Source organism: Oncorhynchus mykiss, chromosome 16 (assembly GCF_057628025.1).
Source record: "Oncorhynchus mykiss isolate SJ-2025 chromosome 16, ASM5762802v1, whole genome shotgun sequence".
Classification (NCBI taxonomy): Eukaryota; Metazoa; Chordata; class Actinopteri; order Salmoniformes; family Salmonidae; genus Oncorhynchus; species Oncorhynchus mykiss.
This window is the reverse complement of record NC_143037.1, coordinates 38,075,888-38,101,580: the sequence shown is the minus strand read 5'-3', so window position 1 is coordinate 38,101,580 and position 25,693 is coordinate 38,075,888. Positions and strand designations below refer to the sequence as shown.

The following is a 25,693-nucleotide window of genomic DNA, read 5'->3' as shown; positions in this document are numbered from 1 at the left end:
GTATTGTTTTGTGACTGCTGACCTCTAAAATAGTACCACAGCAGAACCACCTAATGCCAGACTAGTGTGAGATCTCAGCAGGTTTTCACAGCAGCTTGGAAGATGAAGGGGAAAGAATTTAAAAGGCATGGAGCAAAAGAAAAAAAGAGGGAAACATGAAAAACGCAAACACTTTTGTCTGGAGCTTTGGGGCGATTTGACAGACAAGCCAATCCTCAGGTCCGAAACATTTGTTTTGAATAACGTTGTCGTCCCATTTAAAAGTTGAATTGACATCACTTGAGGAACTTGAGGGAATGTTCAACACAGTTTGAGGATGAGGAAAAGCCATAGTGGTCATTTCAACCGCTTGTAAAACACAATTCAGAAACCAGAGCCCAGTTTCCATTTTTTTCAAGCTTGATGGAGAGAAGGGCAGAGCAACAATACTTCTAACAAAGACTCTCCTCATAACAGTCTACAGAAACAGGCTGTAAGAGCTGATATTTGAACTATTTATCATTTTTGTTTTTGTTTTTTTACTCACCATTGAAAAGCTTTTAGATGGGATTAAAGATAATATCAAGCAATATCAAGCAATGCGCCACAGTTTCATGTTGAACCAGGTGAGGATTGACACCCCTTGACCTTCTCCACAGTTTGTTGTGTTAGAAAGCATTAAAATGTATATCCACCACTCTCCTTGCTCAAACAGCCCGTACACAGCCTGGAGGTGTGTTTTGGGACATTGTCCTGCTCAAAGATAAAGATAGTCCCACTATGCGCAAACCAGTACCCCCGCACACTGGCTCGGTACCGGTGCCCCCTGTATATAGTATATATATTCTTAATGTGTTACTTTTTAGTATTACTTTTTATTTTAGTCTACTTGGTAAATATTTGCTTAACTCTTAACTCTTCTGCACTGTGGGTTAAGGGCTTGTAAGTATTTCACAGTAAAGTCTTCACTTGTTGTATCCGGCTCATTTGACAAATAAAGTTTGATTTCATTTGATGACGTATCGCTGCAGAATGCTGTCGTAGCCATGCTGGTTAAGTGTGCCCTGAAATTGTAAATGAATCACTGACAGAGTCATCAGCAAAGCACCCCCAAAGAATCACACCACCTCCTCCACGCTTCATGGTGGGAACCACACATGCAGAGATCATCCGTTCACCAACCCTGCGTCTCACAAAGACGTGGAGGTTGGACCCAAAAATCTCACATTTTGAAAGATTTCCACCAGTCTAATGTCCATTGCTCGTGTTTCTTGGCCCAACCAAGTCTCTTCTTATTATTGGTGTCCTTTAGTAGTGGTTTCTTTGCAGCATTGCGACCATTAAGGCCTGATTCACGCAGTCTCCTCTGAACAGTTGATATTGATATGTGTCTGTTACTTCAACTTTATGAAGCATTTATTTGGGTTGCAATTTCAGAGGCTGGTAACTCTAATGCACTTATCCTCTGCAGTCGAGGTAGCGCTGGGTCTTCCTTTCCTGCGGCGGTCCTCATGAGAGCTAGTTTCATCATAACGCTTGATGGTTTTTGTGACTGCATTTGAAGAAACTTTCAAAGTTCTTGACATTTTCCAGAATGATGGACTGTCTTTTCTATTTGCTAATTTGAGATGTTCTTGCCATAATATGGACTTGGTCTTCTACCAAATAGGGCTATATTCTGTATACCACTCCTACCATATCACAACACAACTCTATCAAATCCATCAAGAAGGAAATCAATTCCACAAATTAACTTTTAACAAGGCAAATCATAAAGCTGGTTGAGAGAATGCCAAGAGTGTGCAAAGCTGTCATCAAGGCAAAGGGTGGCTACTTTGAAGAATCTCAAATCTAAAATATATTTTGATTTGTTTAACACTTTTTTGGTTACTACATGATTCCATATGTTTTATTTTCTGAGTTTTGATGTCTTCACTATTATTTTACAATGTAAAAAATAGTACAATTATTGAAAAACCCTTGAATGAGTAGGTGTGTCCAAACTTTTGACTGGTAAAGTATATACAGTCATGGCCAAAAGGTTTTGAGAATGACACAAATATTAATTTCCACAAAGTTTGCTGCTTCACTGTCTTTAGATATTTTTGTCAGATGTTACTATGGAATACTAAAGTATAATTACAAGCATTTCATAAGTGTCAAAGGCTTTTATTGACAATTACATGAAGTTGCAGTGTTGACCCTTCTTTTTCAAGACCTCTGCAATCCGCCATGGCATGCTGTCAATTAACTTCTGGGCCACTGTAGAAAAGCAATGGAACGTAGCTACCTCATGTGAAATGCGCAGGACCAGCGCGTGGCACTCTGCCAGACACCTGGCTCATTCCCTGATGGCAGCCCATTCTTGCATAATCAATGCTTGGAGTTTGTCAGAATTTGTGGGGTTTTGTTTGTCCACCCGCCTCTTGAGAATTGACCACAAGTTCTCAATGGGTTGGTGACTGGGGGGCAGTATTGAGTAGCTTGGATGAATAAGGTTCCCAAAGTAAACTGCCTGCTCCTCTGTCCCAGATGCTAACATATGCATATTATTAGTAGTATTGGATAGAAAGCACTCTGAAGTTTCTAAAACTGTTTGAATTATGTCTGTGAGTATAACAGAACTCATATGGCAGGCAAAAACCTGAGAAAAATCCAACCAGAAAGTGGGAAATCTCAGGCTTGTAGTTTTTTTTAACTCAGCCCCTATAGCAGATACAGTGGGATATTGGTTATCTTGCACTTCCTAAGGCTTCCACTAGATGTCAACAGTCTTTAGAACTTTGTTTGAGGCTTCTACTGTGAAGTGGGACCGAATGAGAGGGGAATGAGCCAGGTGCCTGGCAGAGTGCCACGCGCTGGTCATGCGCATTTCACATGAGGTAGCTACGTTCCATTGCTTTTCTACAGACATAGGAATTCTCTGGTTGGAACATTATTGAAGATGATGTTGATAAAAACATCCTAAAGATTGATTCTATACTTAGTTTGACATGTTTCTACGACCTGTAATATAACTTTTTGAACTTTTCGTCCGACGTTCGGCTGGACCTGAACGCACGTTTGGATTTGTTTACCGAACGCACGTTTGGATTTGTTTACCAAACGCCCTAACAAAAGAAGCTATTTGGACATAAATGATGAACTTTATTGAACACATCAAACATTTATGGTGGAACTGGGATCTCTGGGAGTGCATTCTGATGAAGATCATCAAAGGTAAGTTAATATTTATAATGCTATTTCTGACTCATGTTGACGACCCAATATGGCGGATATCTTTTTGTCTGAACGCAGTACTCAGATTATTGCATGGTTTGCTTTTTCCGTAAAGATTTTTTTTAAATCTGACACATTAAGGATTATGTGCATTAAGGAGAAGTATATCTCTAATTCCATGTATAACACTTGTATTTTCATCAACATTTATGATGAGTATTTCTGTAAATTGATGTGGCTCTCTGCAAGATCACAGCATGTTTTAGAACAACTGAACGTAACGCACCAATGTAAAATGAGATTTCTTTATATAAATATGCACTTTATCGAACAACACATACATGTATTGGGTAACATGAAGTCCTATGAGTGTCATCTGATGAAGATCATCAAAGGTTAGTGATTAATTTTATCTCTATTTGTGCTTTTTGTGACTGCTCTCTTTGGCTGGAAAAAATGGCTGTGTTTTTCTGTGACTTGTAGGTGACCTAACATAATCGTTTGTGGTGCTTTTGCTGTAAAGCCTTTTTGAAATCAGACATTGTGGCTGGATTAACGACAATTTTATATTTAAAATGGTGTAAAATACTTGTATTCTTGAGGAATTTTAATTATGAGATTTTTGTTGTTTTGAATTTGGCGCCCTGCACTTTCACTGGCTGTTGGCGGGGTGGGACGCTATCGTCCCACATATCCCAGAGAGGTTTTTAAGGTCTTGGGAGTTTCCTGGCCATGGACCCAAAATATTGATGTTTTGTTCCCCGAGCCAATTAGTTATCACTTTTGCCTCATGGCAAGGTGCTCAATCATGCTGGAAAAGGTATTGTTCGTAACCAAACTGTTCCTAGATGGTTGGGAGAAGTTGCTCTCGAAGGATGTGTTGGTACCATTCTTTATTCATGGCTGTATTCTTAGGCAAAATTGTGAGTGAGCCCACTCCCTTGCCTGAGAAGCAACCCCACACATGAATTGTGTCAGGATGCTTTACTGTTGGCATGACACAGGACTGATGGTAGCGCTCACCTTGTCTTTTCCGGACAAGCTTTTTTCCGGATGCCCCAAAGGGGATTCATCAGAGAAAATGACTTTACCCCAGTCCTCAGCAGTCCAATCCCTGTACCTTTTGCAGAATATCAGTGTCCTTGATGTTTTTCCTGGAGAGAAGTGGCTTCTTTGCTGCCCTTCTTGGCACTTGCTGGACTTTCTTCAGCGCCCTGAAGCTTTCTTCACAACAATTGAACCACTCTCCTTGAAGTTCTTTATGATCCGATAAATGGTTGATTTATGGTGCAATCTTACTGGCAGCAATATCATTGCTTGTGAAGCCCTTTTTGTGCAAAGCAATGATGGCGGCACGTGTTTCCTTGCAGATAACCATGGCTGACAGAGGAAGAACAATGATTCCAAGCACCACCCTCCTTTTGAAGCTTCCATTCTGTTATTCAAACTCAATCATTATGACAGAGTGATCTCCAGCCTTGTCCTCATCAACACTCACACCTGTGTTAACGAGAGAATCACTGACATGATGTCACCTGGTTCTTTTGTGGCAGGGCTGAAATGCAGTGGAAATGTTTTTGGGGCGATTCAGTTCATTTGCATGGCAGAGAGGGACATTGCAATTAATTGCAATTCATCTGATCACTCTTCATAACATTTTGGAGTATATGCAAATTGCCATCATACAAACTGAGCAGCAGATTTTGTGAAAATTTATATTTGTGTCATTCTCAAAACTTTTGGCCACGATTTTACAAATGTATCCGGACACCCCTTCAAATTTGTGGTTTTGGCTATTTCAGCCATGCAATCTCCATAGACAAAGAGTGCCAGTAGAATGGCATTACTGGGGAGCTCGGTGACTTTCAATGTGGCACTATCATAGGATGCCAACTTTCCAACAAGTCAGTTCATCAAATGTCTGCCCTGCTAGAGGTGCCCCGGTCAACTGCAAGTGCTGTTATTGTGAAGTGGAAAGTCTAGGAGCATCAACGGCTCAACAATGCAAAGTGGTAGGACACATAAGCTCACAGAATGGGACCACAGAATGGGACCACCGAGTGCTGAAGTGCGTAGTGCGTTAATTCAGTCTACCCCCTACTTTTTCAAACATTCTGTTAAAAATCGCGCAACATTTCAGCGTCCTGCTACTCATGCCAGGAATATAGTATATGCATATGATTAGTATGTGTGGATAGAAAACACCCTGAAGTTTCTAAAACTGGTTAAATAATGTCTGTGACTATAACAGAACGTGAACAGCAAGCGAAATCCCAAGAAATACCTGGTCACAAAACCACAGAAAAGTATTAATCCGCCAGTCTCTGAATTGTTTATTGCATGCAAAAATATATAGCCGGGAGCTTGCAGTTCCTACAACTTCCACACGATGTCGCCAAAAACGTCTGAGACGCAGAAAAAGACCCAATTGTGATGTTTATGGAACATATAGGAGTGCCAACAAAGAATATCATCAAAGGTAATGAATGTTTTATATTTTATTTCTGCGTTTTGTGTAGCGCCGGCTACGCTAATTCTTTTGTTTACGTCCCCTTCAGGTATATTGGGGTGTTGCATGCCATCAGATAATAGCTTCTCATTCTTTCGCCGAAAAGCATTTTAAAAATCTGACTTGTTGGCTAGATTCACAACGAGTGTAGCTTTAATTCAATACCCTGCATGTGTGTTTTAATGAACGTTTGAGTTTTAACGAGTACATTTAGCATTTAGCGTAGCGCATTTGCATTTCCAGGTGTCTAGATGAGACATCTGCGTCTCAGGTAGGAGCAAGAGGTTAAAACCGTCTGTTGCAACACTCACTTCCAAGTTCCAAACTGGCTCATAAAGGAATATCAGCACAAGAACTGTTCATCGGGAGCTTCATGAAATGGGTTTCCATGGCCCAGATGCTGCAAACAAGGCAAATATCACAACAGTGGAAACGCGTTATCTGGAGTGATGAATCCCGCTTCACCATCTGGCAGTCAGATGGACGAACGTGGGTTTGGCGGATGCCAGGAGAACGCTACCTCCCCGAATGCATATTGCCAACTGTAATGTTTGGTGGAGGAGGAATAATGGTCTGGAGCTGTTTTTCATGGATCAAGCTAGGCCCCTTAGTTCCAGTGAGGGGAAATCTGCTACAGCAAACAATTACATTCTAGACGATTCTGTGCTTCCAACTTTGTGGCAACAGATTGATGTTCCAACATCTAGGTGAAAGCCTTCCCATAAGATGTGAAGCTGTTACAGCAGAAAAAATGGGGACCGACTCCATATTACTGCCCATGATTTTGGAATGAAATGTTCTACGAGTCGGTGTCCACGTACTTTTGGTCATGTAGTGATAAATATTCACCGCCCTGAGTCAATACATGTTATAATCACCTTTGCCAGTGATTACAGCTATGAGTCTTTAAAAAATGTATTAGAGCTCTGTGAAGTTGGTTGTTCATCATTGCTAGACAGCCATTTTCAAGTTTTGCCATAGATTTTTAAGCCAATTTAACTCAAAACTGTAGCTAGGCCACTCAGGAATTAACATTCAAAGTCATCTTTGTAAGCAACTCCAGTGTATATTTGGCCTTGTGTTTTAGGTTATTGTACTGCTGAAAGTTGAATTTGCTCTAGGACTTTGCCTATTTTTATCCCAAAACAGTACCTAGTACTTGCCGATAACAAGCATACCCATAACATGATGCAGCCACCACCATGTTTGAAAATATGAAGAGTGGTACTCAGTGATGTGCTGTTTTGAACTTGCCCAAAACATAATGCTTTATATTCAGGACACCAAGTTCATTTATTTGCCACATTTGTTGCAGTTATACTTTACTGCCTTATTGCAAACAGGATGCATGTTTTGGAATATTTTTGTTCTGCACAGGCTTCCTTCTTTTCACTCTGTCATTTAGGTTAGTATTGTGGAGTAACTACAATGTTGTTGATCCATCCTCAGTGATGTCCTATCACACCATTAAACAGTGTAACTGTTTAGAGATCCCCATTGGCCTCATGGAGAAATCCCTGAGCAGTTCCCTTCCTCTCTAGCAGCTGAATGGCGTATTGTCACACCATCCAAAGTGTGATTAATAACTACACCTCAAAGGGATATTCAATGGCAGTTTTTTGTACCCATCTACCAATTGCTGCCCTTCTTTGCAAGGCATTGGAAAACTGGTCTTTGTGTTTGAATATGTGCTTGAAATTCAATGCTCGACTGAGGGACCTTACAGAATGTACAGAGATGAGATAGTAATTAAAAACTCATTTTAAACACTATCATTGCACACAGAGTGAGTCCATGCAACTTATTATGTGACTTGTTAAGCACACTCTTGAACTTATTTAGGCTTGCCATGACAAAAGGGTTGAAAAAGGAGCGGTGTGTTGTGGGAGGACAGCTGTCTGTTTATTTGGGAGGAGAGTTCATGTTCATCTCTGGGGGCCTCTGCTCTGCTGTCAGACGTGTGCTACTGCGGTGGGCGCTGTGCTGCAATCTGCCTGCCCTTGCCTGCCTTTTGTATACTGAGAGAATACAAATGGTGGCCATGCTAGCTGGCGCTTTGCCCAGGTGATGGCGTCACACAGAACAGGGTTTTAATAGAGCAATTTGTTTTCTGTCAAAACGCAGCCCATCTCCCCCTCTCCTGCCGGCACAGCTATGATTTGGCTGAGGGATTTTATTGATTCAGCCCTTTAATGGAGCTGTAAGAAAATGTGAATAAGAGAGTGAATTAGAGGGTTTGCATGTGTGGGTGTTTGTGTTTGTGCGTGTGTGTGTCTGTGTGAATTTACGAGAATACATGGTTTAGCCAAAAGAGAATGCTGTTAGCATAATTAGCGTGCCATTTAATACAGTTTAAAATTGATATCATAATTAGCAACGCAGTATAATTTACAGTCGTCAATAAATATTCAGAACTGCTTATTGTTGGTAGAAAAAAGATTGGACAAACACTTGCTGCATGAACTTGAGAATGAATCTGTTTTAAGAGTCAAAACATCCACTGTGCAGTTGTGAGCAAAGACTGAACAGTTTTAGCGATGAGATGCTAACTGAGGAGAGCGTAGCATAGCATAACATAGCAAAACCTAACCTAACATAGCCTAGCATAGCAGTGCCTAGCAGATGGCTGTGTGGAGCTCTATCAGTGGGGTTAGAGACCCTGGTGAATGGGCAGACTGAGGAAGTGGAGTAGTCAACACTCTTCCTCTGTGTATTATTTTCTCACTAAGTCTGTCGGGTACAGTGGGAGCAAGGTAGGTGGGGGGGGGGGGGGGGGGGGGGGGGTCCTCGGGAGACTTTACAGAATCCTGCCGAATGGTAATAGACTTCGGATACATACTTTACAAACTCTCTTTGGCCACCCCTTCCTTCCCTCCCACCCCTCAAACCCACTCCCTTGTGCCTCCAGCCCTCCAACCTCTATCCTGTGCACCCCCAACCCCCTCCTCATCTCTCTTTCAACAAGAGCAGTTTGTCAGGGTCAGAAAGCAAGTCAAAACCTCTATTAATGAGAGGGGGGAGAGAGAGGAGAATAGAAAGAGAGACGGGAGGATAGAGAGAGAAAGAAATGTATGGTAGTGGTGGGAAGGGAGGGACAGAGAGAGAGAAACAGGAGGGGTGGAGAGCAGGGATGTCAGCCATCAAAGCCGCGGAGAAGAGAAGGCCAGGTGGTTGTGGGAATCCGGCCCCCTTTCCTCTCCAGAACTCTCTGGGTACTGTGTGGTAATTAGAAGGCAGCAGCGGGGCCTGGCCGAGGTTCAGGATAGCCCCTCGGAGAGAGGACAATTTGCACTTCTACTGGAGCTCCCAGCAAGGGCACAAAGAAGAGGAAAAGGGAAACTATGGCATCTTTTATCGGGCTGGACAAAGACACCGCATTCTTTCAAAGAGCTCCCAAGAGTCTCCCTGGCGTTCCGCAGGAGGAGGTCGTCCACCGAGACGTCAGGAACCTACTCACCCCGCCTCCCACACACACAGACACCTTCTTGAATGAACTGTTCAATGTGTCTGATAAGGTGCCAGTTGCAGCGACAAAACGTTTCTAAGGAGTCAAACTCAGCATGGAGTGTACAGTGTGTTACTTCCTGTTGATACAAAGAACATGGTGGCTATTTCTCAATTGTAAAACGACAACACCTTGAGCATGTCTCTTCTGACGGCTTCCATCACCTTGCAGACAGAATGAGTTCATTCAAATTTCACAAGTTTACAACCCTTTAAAATGATTTGGCCTAATGCAATGTATTCATGATGCATTTGACCTCCCTCTCCCAGCCTGTTCTCAACTCTGTTGAGAACCAAAATGACCGCCTATTACCTATTACATTATCACCCAATCTAAAGAGGTTTAACCTCCCACGACTCAAGAAAGTGAATGCACTAGCTTTGAGTGGGTTTACCCCGACCCGCCACCCCGTCCCTGTTGAAGTGTGTCCAGGCAGCCATGGTAGTGGATGGGTCAAAGGTCAGATGGTTCATGTGATAACTTTTTCCAGGTCTACGGGCCAGGATGAGGGCCTTTAACACAGCGTCTTTCCTTCTTTACTCTTTGCTCTCTCTCTCTCTCTCTGTCACTAACGCTGGCTGTCTAACGCTGGCTGTCTAACGCTGGCTGTCTAACGCTGGCTGTCTAACGCTGACTGTCTAACGCTGGCTGTGAACGCTGGCTGTTAACGCTGGCTGTTAACGCTGGCTGTTAACACTGGCTGTCTAACGCTGGCTGTCTAACGCTGGCTGTTAACGCTGGATGTCTAACGCTGGCTGTTAACACTGGCTGTCTAACGCTGGCTGTCTAACGCTGGCTGTCTAACGCTGGCTGTTTAACGCTGGCTGTCTAACGCTGGCTGTCTAACGCTGGCTGTCTAACGCTGGCTGTCTAACGCTGGCTGTTTAACGCTGGCTGTTAACGCTGGCTGTCTAACGCTGGCTGTTAACAATGGCTGTCTAACGCTGGCTGTCTAACGCTGGCTGTCTAACGCTGGCTGTTTAACGCTGGCTGTCTAACGCTGGCTGTTTAACGCTGGCTGTCTAACGCTGGCTGTTAACGCTGGCTGTCTAACGCTGGCTGTTAACACTGGCTGTCTAACGCTGGCTGTCTAACGCTGGCTGTCTAACGCTGCCTGTTTAACGCTGGCTGTCTAACGCTGGCTGTTTAACGCTGGCTGTCTAACGCTGGCTGTTAACGCTGGCTGTTAACGCTGGCTGTCTAACGCTGGCTGTCTAACGCTGGCTGTTAACGCTGGCTGTTAACGCTGGCTGTTAACACTGGCTGTCTAAAGCTGTCTGTCTAACGCTGGCTGTTTAACGCTGGCTGTCTAACGCTGACTGTCTAACGCTGACTGTCTAACGCTGGCTGTTAACGCTGGCTGTTAACACTGGCTGTCTAACGCTGGCTGTTTAACGCTGACTGTCTAACGCTGGCTGTCTAACGCTGGCTGTCTAACACTGACTGTCTAACGCTGACTGTCTAACGCTGGCTGTTAACACTGACTGTCTAAAGCTGACTGTCTAACGCTGACTGTCTAACGCTGGCTGTTAACACTGGCTGTCTAACGCTGGCTGTCTAACGCTGGCTGTCTAACGCTGGCTGTTTAACACTGGCTGTCTAACGCTGGCTGTTAACACTGGCTGTCTAAAGCTGACTGTCTAACACTGGCTGTCTAACGCTGACTGTCTAACGCTGGCTGTCTAACGCTGGCTGTCTAAAGCTGACTGTCTAATGCTGGCTGTCTAACGCTGGCTGTCTAACGCTGGCTGTCTAACGCTGACTGTCTAACGCTGACTGTCTAACGCTGGCTGTCTAACGCTGGCTGTTAAACGCTGGCTGTCTAACGGTGAATGTTTAACGCTGTCTGTCTAACGCTGACTGTCTAACGCTGACTGTCTAACGCTGGCTGTCTAACGCTGACTGTCTAACGCTGACTGTCTAACGCTGGCTGTCTAACACTGGCTGTTAACGCTGGCTGTTAACGCTGGCTGTTTAACGCTGGCTGTAAATGCTGGCTGTTAACGCTGGCTGTTTAATGCTGGCTGTTAACGCTGGCTATTAACGCTGGCTGTTAACACTGGCTGTCTAACGCTGGCTGTTAACGCTGGCTGTTAACGCTGACTGTCTAACGCTGGCTGTTAACGCTGGCTGTCTAACGCTGACTGTCTAACGCTGACTGTCTAACGCTGACTGTCTAATGCTGACTTTCTAACGCTGGCTGTCTAACGCTGGCTGTCTAACGCTGGCTGTCTAACGCTGGCTGTCTAACGCTGACTGTCTAACGCTGGCTGTTAACACTGACTGTCTAAAGCTGACTGTCTAACGCTGACTGTCTAACGCTGTCTGTTATCACTGGCTGTCTAACGCTGGCTGTCTAACGCTGGCTGTTTAACGCTGGCTGTCTAACGCTGGCTGTTTAACGCTGGCTGTCTAACGCTGACTGTCTAACGCTGGCTGTTAACGCTGGCTGTTAACGCTGGCTGTTAACACTGGCTGTCTAACGCTGACTGTTAAACGCTGGCTGTTAACGCTGGCTGATAATGCTGGCTGTTAACACTGGCTGTCTAACGCTGGCTGTTTAACGCTGGCTGTTAACGCTGGCTGTTAACGCTGGCTATTAACACTGGCTGTCTAACGCTGCCTGTCTAACGCTGGCTGTCTAACGCTGGCTGTCTAACGCTGACTGTCTAACGCTGGCTGTTTAACGCTGGCTGTCTAACGCTGGCTGTTTAACGCTGGCTGTCTAACGCTGGCTGTCTAACGCTGGCTGTCTAACGCTGACTGTCTAACGCTGACTGTCTAACACTGGCTGTCTAACACTGACTGTTAATGCTGGCTGTTAACGCTGGCTGTTTAACGCTGGCTGTTAACGCTGGCTGTTAACGCTGGCTGTTAACACTGGCTGTCTAACGCTGGCTGTTTAACGCTGGCTGTTAACGCTGGCTATTAACGCTGGCTGTTAACACTGACTGTCTAACGCTGGCTGTTAACGCTGGCTGTTAACGCTGGCTGTCTAACGCTGGCTGTTTAACGCTGGCTGTTAACGCTGGCTGTTAACGCTGGCTGTTAACACTGGCTGTCTAACGCTGGCTGTCTAACGCTGGCTGTCTAACGCTGACTGTCTAACGCTGGCTGTCTAACGCTGACTGTCTAACGCTGGCTGTCTAACGCTGACTGTCTAATGCTGACTGTCTAACGCTGGCTGTTAACGCTGGCTGTTAACACTGGCTGTTTAACGCTGGCTGTCTAACGCTGACTGTCTAACGCTGACTGTCTAACGCTGACTGTCTAACGCTGACTTTCTAACGCTGGCTGTCTAACGCTGGCTGTCTAACGCTGGCTGTCTAACGCTGGATGTCTAACGCTGACTGTCTAACGCTGACTGTCTAACGCTGGCTGTTAACACTGACTGTCTAAAGCTGACTGTCTAACACTGACTGTTAACGCTGGCTGTTAACGCTGGCTGTTAACGCTGGCTATTAACGCTGGCTGTTAACACTGGCTGTCTAACGCTGGCTGTCTAACGCTGGCTGTCTAACGCTGGCTGTCTAACGCTGGCTTTTTAACGCTGGCTGTCTAACGCTGGCTGTCTAACGCTGACTGTCTAACGCTGGCTGTTAACGCTGGCTGTCTAACGCTGGCTGTGTAACGCTGGCTGTCTAACGCTGGCTGTCTAACGCTGGCTGTCTAACGCTGGCTGTTTAACGCTGGCTGTCTAACGCTGGCTGTTTAACGCTGGCTGTCTAACGCTGACTGTCTAACGCTGGCTGTCTAACGCTGGCTGTTAACGCTGGCTGTCTAACGCTGGCTGTTAACGCTGGCTGTCTAACGCTGGCTGTTAACGCTGGCTATATAACGTGCCAGGGCAGAGGCCCAGAGGACTATCAGGATTGAAAGTGCATCTCAAAACAATGATTAGGAAATGGAGACTCAGCATGACTCCCTGCTTAAATAAATAAAGGTAAAATATTAATATTTGTAATACATTGGTAAATACCACCAACGCTTAGTTTTGTGGCACATTTCTGAATCTGAAAGCCGGAACGAGAAGTAATACCGTAAAGAACCACACAGCTTAAGAAATAAGATCAGGGTTCCTCCAAAAGAAGGAGAAGTTATTAAGGCCAAACGCAGTGGTAATGGTTTGCTTGGCATGCTGACGTCAGTGGAGGAAAATTAAGGTCTTCGGTTTGAGGTTTTATATACTTTTCCAGCAAGCCACACTATAGTTAATGAAGTTAAACACACCAATATTAGCGTCTCTCTCGGGAGTCTCCTTAATCAGCATGCCACCACTCGTTGAACCTTTTTTAATGAAAATAAATGGCGATCCAGAGAGATGGACTAATTGTGTTGCAAACGGGGGAGTATTCCATTGATATAAAGAAGGCAATTTTCGGAGACAGAGTGGTTGAAGAGGTAGTAAAAAAAGTCTCCCATCTCCTGAAGGTTCGACCTCGGGGCAGGGGATTCCAGTACCTGGTTGACTGGGAGGGTTATGGCCTGGAGGAGAGGTGCTGGGTCCCCGCTAGGGACATCCTGGACCCAGCCCTCATCGCCGACTTCCCCCGCCAGCACCCCGGTTAACCAGGTATGCGCCCAGGTAGGACGCCAGGTGGCGCCCCTAGAGGGGGGGATACTGTCACACCCTGATCTGTTTCACATGTTTTTGTGCTTGTCTCCAACCCCCTCTAGGTGTCACCCATCTTTCCCACTATCCCCAGTGTATTTATACCTGTGTTCTCTGTTTGTCTGTTGCAAGTCCATTTTGTTCGTCAAGTCTACCAGCATTTTCCCTCCGTGTTCGTACTTTCTAGTTTTCCCAGTTTTGACCATTTCTGCCTGCCCTGATCCTGCCTAACCTGATCCTGCCTGCCATTCTGTACCTTGTCACACCACCCTGGATTATTGACACCTTTCGGACTCTGCTCTGGATTACTGACCTCTGCCTGCCATGACCCTGAGCCTGTCTGCCGTTCTGTACCTTATGGACTCTGATCTGGATTACTGACCTCTGCCTGCCCTTGACCTGTAGTTTTGCCTGCCCCCTGATCTAGTAATACACTTGTGTTACTTCGACGCTGTCTGCATCTGGGTCTTCTCCTGAAACATGATAGAAGTGGATATTTCTTCTGAAAGAGCACTGATGCCTCTCTAACCCAGCTCACCATTCTTCCACAAGAAAGTGACGTGTTAAACAAATAGAGGTGCTGCCTTTTGCTGGCCTGGTGAGGTCCGCATGGCTACCAAATGCCATTGGATAATGATAATGATGCCTCAATTACTTCTGAGAATCTCCACCCCCCCCCCCCCTTCTCCTCCCCTCCCATCAGAGCAAATTTGTCAAAAGCCCAATGATCGTCCAAAGTAATTGTCCAGACCAGGGGGCATTATTGTGGCAAATTAAATAACCTGATTTTAGAGAAGAAGGGAAGAGAGGAGAAAAAATTGTCTTGGCATGGTTTTGCCCGAGCCTCTGAGCGGTCCTGTTTGAATCCACACCTAATGAGACACTACATGCCCATCTTTGTGATTATGACAATACAGAGAGAGAGGGAGGGAGGCGACAAGGAACTTTGAGACTGGTAGGGACAGAGAGGGGGTTGGTGGAGATATAAACTTACGGGGAAACCAGAGAGGGAGCCAATGCTTTAAAAGCACAGTCCAATGAGAGGGGGCACTTTAAAGTAGCACCACGTTAAACGGCTGCAGGTAGCCTAGTGGTTAGAATGCTGGGCCAGTAACTGAAAGGTTGCTAGATTGAGTCCCTGAGCTGACAAGGTAAAAATCTGTCGATCTGCCCCTGAACAAGGCAGCTAACCCACTGTTCCTAGGCTGTCATTGTAAATTAATAATTTGTTCTTAACTGACTTGCCTAGTAAAATAAAGGTTAAATTAAAATCACATCTCCAAGACAAAAAAGAGGAAGTCTCTGGGGAGGAGAGCTTTGTCTCTACAGGATGAAGGGAATATAAGGATCTGGGGCAACATACCATTCTGATAGGTGAAGCACAGTACAGCAGCAAGCCAATAGGGAGTGAGTGAGTAAGATGTAAATCAAGTGAGTATTTACTGTATGTGGGCATTTAACTAAGCAAGCAAATGCCTGTGGAATTTGAATTAAGTTATCAGGACCATAGAACACAATTAACTTTAAAAGAAAAGTAATGTGCCATTTACCACTGACTAGTCACAATGCAGAGATGTTACATTTCTCTGAATCATGAGTGCAGCTTAAACATGCAAATTTCCCAGTCAACATCCCATATGTTTAAAAAAAATGTTTTAAAAAGTCAAACAGCGGGGATGTAATCACACCGAGGCATGGTCGGAGAGAAAATGATTGTGTTTGCATTCCACTAAAGAAACGAGAAGGAAGCATGTTTTTTTTACAGACAGGGTCATGTTCATTACTCACCAAATGGAAGAAAACAGAAAAATACTGCAAGGGCCTACCAAGATTCATCCAATAAGAAAATCAAATATTTTGTTGCAAAATGCTTTATAACCTATTTCAGTTGTGTGTCGTAATGAACAAGACCCAGGCCCTCTCTTAGTCTTTTCGGTTGTCTGGGTGATAACTTTGACTGACTCTCTGCACAGCACCGTCTGGAATACGATACACAGAAATGCCTTTAACTGGAGTGGAAAGACTTTTCTTTTTCCCCCTGGCAAATGCATACCACTCTGCAGTATGCCTCCTGCCTATTTATATCACATCTCATCCTCGGCACGCAGGACAAACTGCCAAAACATTGGGAGATTGCAGCCCAAAAAAAGCGAATTAAGTCACATAAAGTATTCACCCCCTTGGGCATTTTTCCTATTTTGTTGCCTTACAACCTGGAATTAAAATAGATTATTGGTGAGGTTGTATCATTTGATTTACACAACATGCCTACCACTTTGAAGATACAAAATAATTTGGGGGATGAAACAAACAAGAAATAAGACAAAAAAAATGAAAACTTGAGTGTGCATAACTATTCACCCCCCCCCCCAAAGTCAATACTTTGAGGAGCCACCTTTTGCAGCAATTACAGCTGCAAGTCTCTTGGGGTATGTATCTATAAGCTTGGCACATCTAGCCACTGGGATTTTTGCCCGTTCTTCAAGGCAAAACTGCTCCAGTTCCTTCAAGTTGGATGGGTTCCGCTGGGGGTAAAGCAATCTTTAAGTCATACCACAGATTCCCAATTAGATTGAGTTCTGGGCTTTGACTAGGCTATTCCAAGACATTTAAATGTTTCCCCTTAAACCACTCGAGAGTGGTTTTAGCAATATGCTTAGGGTCATTGTCCTGCTGGAAGGTGAACCTCCATCCCAGTCTCAAATCTCTGGAAGAATGAAACAGGTTTCCCTCAAGAATATCCCTGTATTTAGCGCCATCCATCATTCCTTCAATTCTTACCAGTTTCCCAGTCCCTGCCTATGAAAAACATCCCCAGAGCATGATGCTGCCACCACCATGCTTCACTGTGGGGATGGTGTTCTCGGGGTGATGAGAGGTGTTGGGCTTGCACCAGACATAGCGTTTTCCTTCAGGGCCAAAAAGCTTCATTTTAGTCTCATCTGACCAGAGTACTTTCTTTCATATATTTGGGGAGTTTCCCACATGCCTTTTGGCGAACATCAAATGTGTTTGCTTATTTTTTTCTTTAAGCAATGGCTTGTTTTCTGGCCACTCTTTCGTAAAGCTCAGAAAGGTGGAGTGTACGGTTTAAAGTGGTCCTATGGACAGATCCTCCAATCTCCGCTGTGGAGCTTTGCTGCTCTTCCTTTATATCTTTGGTGTCTTTGTTGCATCTCTGATTAATGCCCTCCTTGCTTGGTCCCTGTGTTTTGGTGGGCGGCCCTCTCTTGGCAGGTTTGTTGTGGTGCCATATTATTTCAATTTTTTAATAATGGTTTTAATGGTGCTCCGTGGTATATTCAAAGTTTCTGATATTTTTTTTATAACCCAACCCTGATCTGTACTTCTTCTTCTTTGTTCCTGACCTGATTGAATAGCTCCTTGGTCTTCATGGTGCCACTTGCTTAGTGGTGCCCCTTGCTTTGTGGTGTTGCAGACTCTGGGGCCTTTCAGAACAGGTGTATTTATACTGAGATCATGTGACAGAGCATGTCACACTTAGATTGCACACAGGTGGACTTTATTTAACTAATTATGTGACTTCTGAAGGTAATTGGTTGCACCAGATCTTGTTTTGGGGCTTCATTTAAAGGGGGTGAATACATATGCACGCACCACTTTTTCGTTTTTTATTTTTTATAATGTTTTGAAACAAGTCATTTTTTTAAAGTTCACTTCACCTATTTGGACACTTTTTTGTATGTCCATTACAAGAAATCCAAGTAAAAATCAATTTAAATTACAGATTGTAATGCAACAAAATAGGAAAAACGCCAAGGGGGATGAATTATTTTGCAAGGCACTGTAGGTGTGAGGGGTGGTGGGCAGCGGAGAGGTATTTTCCTTGTGGATCTGCTGGGGCCAAGTGTGGACGGCGGGGTCTGACTGAGATCTCTCTCACACTGTGGTGAGTTCATTATGCCCAAATGGGATGAACAAGGAGGGACTACCTGGACTTGTCCAATAAGAAACATTCCATTATATGGGGCTAGTCCATGTTGGGTTATGACATTATTTGTGCCATTATGAGGCAGACCTGAAGGCGAGATTAGGGCTTTGAGTAGTGACTGAGCTGCACTGCTCAAAAACAAGAGCCGGCTTCACAGGCAGCAGGCTGCATGGCGTTCGGGTGGGCCTTACACACACATGTACACACACATACACACACCTCCGATAAATATTGGGGCTAACATGGCATGCTTGCCAAAATCATTTATCCTGGGAAAATGTGTGTGAGAGAGTGTGTGCAAGAACGAGTGAGTGAGTGGGTGAGTGAGTGAATGGCTTCCCTACAGTTAATGAGTGAGTGCCGAGCACTATGGTCTCTTGAGTTTACAGAGACTAAGGTGCAGCAGCAGCAGCATATGAGAGGCCCCATGATAAAACCACTGGAAAGCCAGGGGGGAAAAGCCATATTACAACCTACAGTATGTCTTGTGCTAATTGGGTTGTTTGCTCTACAACCTGCTAGTTCGTATGCCTTCACACCCTGATATACAGTATTGGCCTAAGGCCCGGGACAATAACAAGACACAGTGGCAGAACACAATGAAACGCACCTTCTTTCATCAAAAAAAACATAAAGCAACATCTGTCTGTTGAAGTCCACAAAACATACAGTTACAAGTTAATGTTTCTGACATTTCGGACTACTAAACAACTATTGATTTAGAACCATGGAGTTACCTCAATTGGCAAAGAAAACAGGAGCTGCCTCCACTATTCCAGCACCATTTCAACATCATCAAATCACCTATGCTTAATCTAATACAGTGACAACTAAAATATACCAAAAACTATTTAGTGCAATCAATGTAAGCTCAAAATTATGTGGCTGGCTAAAATGCTCGCTAGCCTAACTTCCTTTCATGGGCAACGATGCACCAGGCCAACTAGTTAACATTGGCCTACGACATCTAGTTACATCTTGAACTTCCAGTCCAGGGGCACAAAGTATGCATTTCTGGTTGGGTCAAAATCGCAGTTCTAAACATTTACCAGCACAGAGAATTCAGTAAAACCACAAGTCCAAATCCTTATCTCCATCCATGGCTAATTTAGGAATGGGATACTTTTACCTAGTTTAGTAGCCACCTGAGGACAACGACACAACGAGACGCAACAATTCAAGTTTTTTGTCAATGATGTTTGGTTTCTGATGTTATGTGATTGCCACTACTATCGTATCATACTGCAGCCTTGTCATTTAGTACAATATTATCACTACTACTATTACTACTACTAGTACTACTATTACAACTACTACTATCTTATTATACTGCAGCCGTGTCTTTTTAGTACAATACTACTACTACTAGTACTACTACTACTATCTTATCATACTGCAGCCGTGTCTTTCTAGAACAATAGTACTACTACTAGTACTACTACTACTACTACTACTACTAGTACTACTACTACTACTACTATCATCTTATCAAACTGCAGCCGTGTCTTTTTAGTACAATACTACTACTACTACTACTACTACTGCTACTACTACTATCTTATCATACTGCAGTCGTGTCTGTTTAATCCAATATTACTACTACTACTACTACTACTACTCTCTTATCATAATGCAGTCGTGTCTGTTTAGTCCAATACTACTACTACTACTACTACTATTACTACTACTACTACTACTACTACTACTTTCTTATCATACTGCAGCCGTGTCTGTTTAGTCTAATACTACTATTACTACTACTACTACTACTACTACTACTACTACTACTACTCTCTTATCATACTGCAGTCGTGTCTGTTTAGTCCAATACTACTACTACTACTACTACTACTACTACTACTACTACTACTACTACTACTACTGTTACTACTACTACTACTACTACTACTACTACCTTATCATACTGCAGCCATGTCTGTTTAATCCAATACTACTACTACTACTACTACTACTACTACTACTACTACTACTACTACTATTCTCTTATCATAATGCAGTCGTGTCTGTTTAGTCCAATACTACTACTACTACTACTACTACTATTACTACTACTACTACTACTACTTTCTTATCATACTGCAGCCGTGTCTGTTTAGTCTAATACTACTATTACTACTACTACTACTACTACTACTACTACTACTACTCTCTTATCATACTGCAGTCGTGTCTGTTTAGTCCAATACTACTACTACTACTACTACTACTACTACTACTACTACTACTGTTACTACTACTACTACTACTACTACTACTACCTTATCATACTGCAGCCATGTCTGTTTAGTCCAATACTACTACTACTACTACTACCACTACTACTACTACTACTACTACTACTGTTACTAATACTACTACTACTACTACTACTACTACCTTATCATACTGCAGTCGTGTCTGTTTAGTCCAATAATTCTACTACTACTACTACTACTACTACTACCGTATCATACTGCAGCCGTGTCTGTTTAGTCCAATACTTCTACTACTACTACTACTACTACAACTACTACTTCCTCTGTCCATTAAAAAACCTTGTGGAATTATTTTGTGTTAGCACCTAATCTTTCTTGCAGACTACCTGGGCTAAATCTTGTGTCAGCTTTTTTAGAAGTGTAAGCGTCTTGAGGCCTAAGAGTTTTACTTTCCTTTTTCTTTTTATGGGCTTAATAGTAAAGACATGTATTTTAATGGAAGCATGTATTATCTTTTAATGTTTTCTTCTGAATGTCAAACAAATCACTTCAAAATTAGGCTACCTGCGCACGTTCACCCACTCCAAACAGAAGGAGACATTAGATACAAAACATTCCTCTTGTCGCCTGAATTAATTGATGCGTCTTGCTGACAAATGTACCTCGTTTAATATAAAGAAAAGTTGGGACACAAGAAAAGTGGCTAAATTACTGGACGCAAATACAACTGTGTCTGTCCGGTTACCCAAGCTTATCCATGCGGGAAACTGTGAGGGCCGAGTTGATAATGTCGCAAGTTTGCTACTGGGCACAGAGAAATACAAATGGTATCCAGGAGTTAATCTGACTCTTGGGAAAGAGACACAGGGCCTTAACGCCAATATCAAATTATCCCTTAAATATCCTACAGCAGGGCTATTCAATTCCGGTTTCGTTTGGGATTTTTGTATGGTTCTTGAAAGGACCGTCCCGTTTATGGTTCTTCAGAGACCTTAAAATGGTTCCCCTATGGCAGTGTTTCCCAACCCTCTCCTCGGTCCCCCCCAGACGTTTCACATTTTAGTTTTAACCCTAAAGGACTGGGTTGGGGATCGCTCTTGATCTTGTGAAACCTTAAATGTTGACATATATTAAACAAAATGAAAATGTCTTAAACTTCACATCAGTGGATACATTTAATTTAAGATGTACTTTTAGCATTAGCGAATATGCGGCCCAGTTAACACAACACACACGCAGACTGTATATACGCAGACAATATAGCCGTGTCAAACCATTATATGATTTTACAATATGTCTCTTATAGAAATCAATCAAGATCCAATTGTGAGGCGTCGACATAGGTAGCCTATCTACTGGCCAGATTGCAGACACACCGATACTCCATTTTCATTTTTATCATCTACGATGTTTGCTCGGTTTTAGACACTAGGTAGGCCTGCTGTAGGAGCCTACTGGAAAAGTCACCTGTAATGTTCAACAATTGAATCCTGCCTTAAGCCTTAATGGCATGTTGTCAGCACACATCTGTTGTTTCAGACCGAATTGCAAACATTTGAACCATAGGATAGGCCTATAAAGACAAAAATAAAATAAGTATCGTCTAATAAGGTGCACAAGCAACTTATGCCAGGGGAAGTCAACAGAGGAGATGCCTGTGCCATTCTATATAAAATTGAATTAACTGTAGCGAGAAACATCTAACCAACCCTTTAGCCTGCCTCAAATTACAAGAGCGAACAAAAGATAATTTCAAAATGGTCACCAAAATATGACCTAGATTGTATTGTAATACTGTAGGCTATAGCATATGACTCAAATTAGTATATAAAAGGGTAAAAATAATAATAACAATCATATGAATAATAACAATAATAATTTGTATTATAAACAACAGGCCTAATAATAATAAATTGTGAAATTTCGAAAGAGATATAGACCTACCTTTTTAGGAAAAATAAGATAAACAAACCTAAAAACAATCATCTAAATTACAGGCCACCAGGCTATGATACCATGTAACATATTCATGTAAACGTGTAAAAGTGTTTTCAAATATCACTACATATCCAAAAGGCCTAAGCTGTATATGTGGGGAAATACGGGCCGTCACGGCATTTATTGATCAATGAGAGTTTACCCAGTTCGACACCGCTCAGGGAGGCGATTCTGAGAGCCGAATCCCTGTGGATTTGAGGATTCTGGACCGGGGAGGTCTGTATAAATCTCCTTAAATGAGGCCCTTTTCGATTTAATCAGGACTATGACAACTCTGTCGAAATTTAAAAAGGTTCCACCGCTACTTAAATTATGCCAGTTTGGGGGGAAATGTAATAAGTGCAGCCTGCTATAGGACTTGTCTACAGGTAGAGAGTATGACAAGTATCCCACGGTGTGTATAGCCTCTGTAACTGCACAAGTATCCTGTAGGCATATGGCCTAAATGTTGTCAACAACTCGGGCCCAGCTTTATTAAATATCACAAGGCCATATTCATGTGATCTTCTTTTTGTTTATAACTCATTAGTTCCAATGTACTACAACACAAGGCGAGACAAATTGGGGTCGCTAAGGTCTGGAAGTTTAGCAAGAATGGAATACTTCTCGCCGAGTGAGAAGTCTCCTCAAATTCATGCAGGCATTTATTTTAAATAGCACTCGGATCAAAATGCAATAAGATCAAGGTCTATTTTATTTATATTGTAAATGAAAAATACCTTCCTGAATTGATAACGATTCTCCCCGAGAGCTGGGCCTGCTTTCTCTTTGCAAAGACTTGACAAATGTCCGCGCGTGACACCGACAATTAAAAAACTTGAACCATACATACACAAGCACAATTACAAGAAACGCTGCTTACAATGTAATAGTTTATTTCTGGTTCCAAACACAATATGTAACTGTTGAAATGTTTACTTGTCTTGTCCTCATTGACACAAATTATTGATCATAATGCGTAGAAAACGGAGGAGGTATACAACCAACGTACTAGGCTACTCGTTTACAGCACGGTCATTTCACCATGCTTGTTAACATAGCGGCGAGATAGAAACAACCAATATGCCTTCATTGGAAATGTAACATGCCTTAAATCTGAAAATGTTGATTTGGGATTAACAAAGGCCATATATAATGTTTTTCAGGGGCTTATGCTGAAATGAAAATAAACGACTTCTTAAATAATTGTAAATATCTTATGCGTTCAGATTCGTTAATAGGCTGCTGATGGATTAAACTCATTAGGCTATACATTTCACTGAGCCCTCACTGGTTTAAGCATTCATCTGCTCGAAGTTCTGCATTTGCAATGACCAACCGCTACATGTCCATAATCGAAACTCATCTTGAAATAATTGATAACACCCATATCAAAAAATGAATCCTCTTTCGAGTCTGAAAATATGTGTAACACACATTATTGCTTTACCTTTTATTCAGAAAACAAATAACACCTACATTGATGATATACATTTACAGAAAAAGCCAACTGTATTCATGGATGCGCAATAAGCAAATCAATCGGAAAGATATCTGAGTCCAAGCTGAGAAACATCCTTCTTCATACACAAACATCTACACGATGTTCACAAAAATTTTAATTACTTTTTTCCGTATATGAGAACAGCAACAGTTCGTAAAGTACCTTCTTGCACAAGAAGCATTATTGATTGCCATTCCCCGAAAGAGGAACAAAACACCATAGTAGTTAAGCGGCCAGAGGGGAAAAACGACTTCGTGAATGCATTTTCTACTAAGGTAAAAACGGACGGATAAAATGCTTCATGAAAAAGCAATTTCTTTCCAATTTCACATTTGAACGTCTCCCACTTGTCGTCAATGAAGGTTGTGCGGAATGTGCGCAGAACTCGGTCTCTATTCTGTGCTCCTTCTATCGCCATGAGCAGTGCTAGAGCGCCCACTATTTCAAAAGACAGGAATATTATTTCACAAGACTTGGAAAAACTCAATAAAAAAGTTACTATCCCATTCGAAAACTTTTAGCTAACTTTCGGGTAACGATTCTTCGCCGTTTCTTACCTCCGAGAAAATAAACCAAAACGACTCCACAGCGCAGTTTGTATGGACATGTTTTTTCTCTCATATATTTAATACAAACCATCAGCAGTGTTTCTCAGCATATATGAAAGTTCTGAAGTTGGGAACAAGCGAACCCGAGGCTGCAACAGCGAGCAGGCTGGAGACACGAAGTAGGATGTCTTAAGGTTACTATTCACACAGAGAACGACATTATACCTAGGAGGACAAAGACCCGTCCCCAAAGGAACTGATAAATGACAATGACACATTGGTGACGAGGGTTCGAGCCGCCGACCGAAAGCGTAAGAAGGGAAAAATACCTACTTTTGGCCAGTTTTCTTGCCCTAGCCTTGGATCGCATCTTGTCGGCTTGTAGATTCCTCTCGTCCTCCGTGAGCCCAGAAGCAGCAACAACACTATCTTCATCTCACAAGCATTGTCAGTTTGGATACCTTCGCACATGCGCACAGGCCATTCAATCTGACACCCTTGTCAGGGACAAAACATTTTGCAATGTATTCATCATTATCACTTTTTGTCCTATACTCTCCCCCTTAGATCAATTATCTCTTTCCTCCTCCTTCCTCTGAGCACCATCTCGGATCCCCCCTCCCTCTCCGGTACAACCGCTATTGCCACCACCAGCACCTTCTTGACTACCCCTTTGAGAGCAATAACTTATTTTTCGCAAACCCGTGGGATCCGGACTAGCAATGGACACAGCATGGTAGCCTATGTGATGGGGTCAAGGTCCATCCCTCAACAGCAAGGTGATTGTTATCAAGTATCACTACTGATCATTCAAAATGATCACATCAAAAATCTAATTTAAGGTCAAGTAAAAACAATACGGAAAAAAAGAAATAGCTTACTATAGTTATTACTGGCTATAATTATCAGCCTATTTAACATTATTCTATGATAATGAATATGATGGCTTTACTGTTACCGTTGTTCTTCTCGTTATTAGTGTTGCTATAATAATGAATTACGAGAAAGATAGGCCCTATTCTATTACCATTAGGCTCTATTCTATTACAGATAGGCCCTATTCTATTACAGATAGGCTCTATTCTATTACAGATAGGCCCTATTCTATTACAGATAGGCTCTATTCTATTACAGATAGGCTCTATTCTATTACAGATAGGCTCTATTCTATTACAGATAGGCTCTATTCTATTACAGATAGGCCCGATTCTATTACAGATAGGCCCTATTCTATTACAGATAGGTTATATTATATTACAGATAGGCTCTATTATATTACAGATAGGCCCTATTCTATTACAGACATGCCCTATTCTATTACAGATAGGCCCTATTCTATTACAGATAGGCTCTATTCTATTACAGATAGGCTCTATTATATTACAGATAGGCCCTATTCTATTACAAATAGCCTCTATTATATTACAGATAGGCCCTATTCTATTACAGATAGGCCCTATTCTATTACAGATAGGTCCTATTCTATTACAGATAGGCCCTATTCTATTACAGATAGGCTCTATTCTATTACAGATAGGCCCTATTCTATTACAGATAGGCTCTATTATATTACAGATAGGCTCTATTCTATTACAGATAGGCCCTATTCTATTACAGATAGGCCCTATTCTATTACAGATAGGCCCTATTCTATTACAAATAGCCTGTATTC

The 25,693-nt window shown here is 42.6% G+C and overlaps 1 protein-coding gene across 2 annotated transcripts in view; it reads right to left on the bottom strand.

Annotated features, from left to right (window-relative positions):
* Positions 1–24,593, bottom strand: part of LOC149976661 (histone-lysine N-methyltransferase PRDM16-like) — a 193,676-nt gene extending 169,083 nt beyond the window's left edge. The window contains exon 1 of one of the 2 annotated variants that reach the window (XM_090202612.1): positions 24,355–24,593. In XM_090202612.1, the coding sequence (XP_090058738.1) occupies positions 24,355–24,492 (138 nt within the window). In that variant the 5' untranslated portion in view covers positions 24,493–24,593. The remainder of the gene's footprint in view (positions 1–24,354) is intronic. The other variant, XM_090202613.1, reaches the window with a different exon arrangement.
* Positions 24,594–25,693: the final 1,100 nt, after the last annotated feature.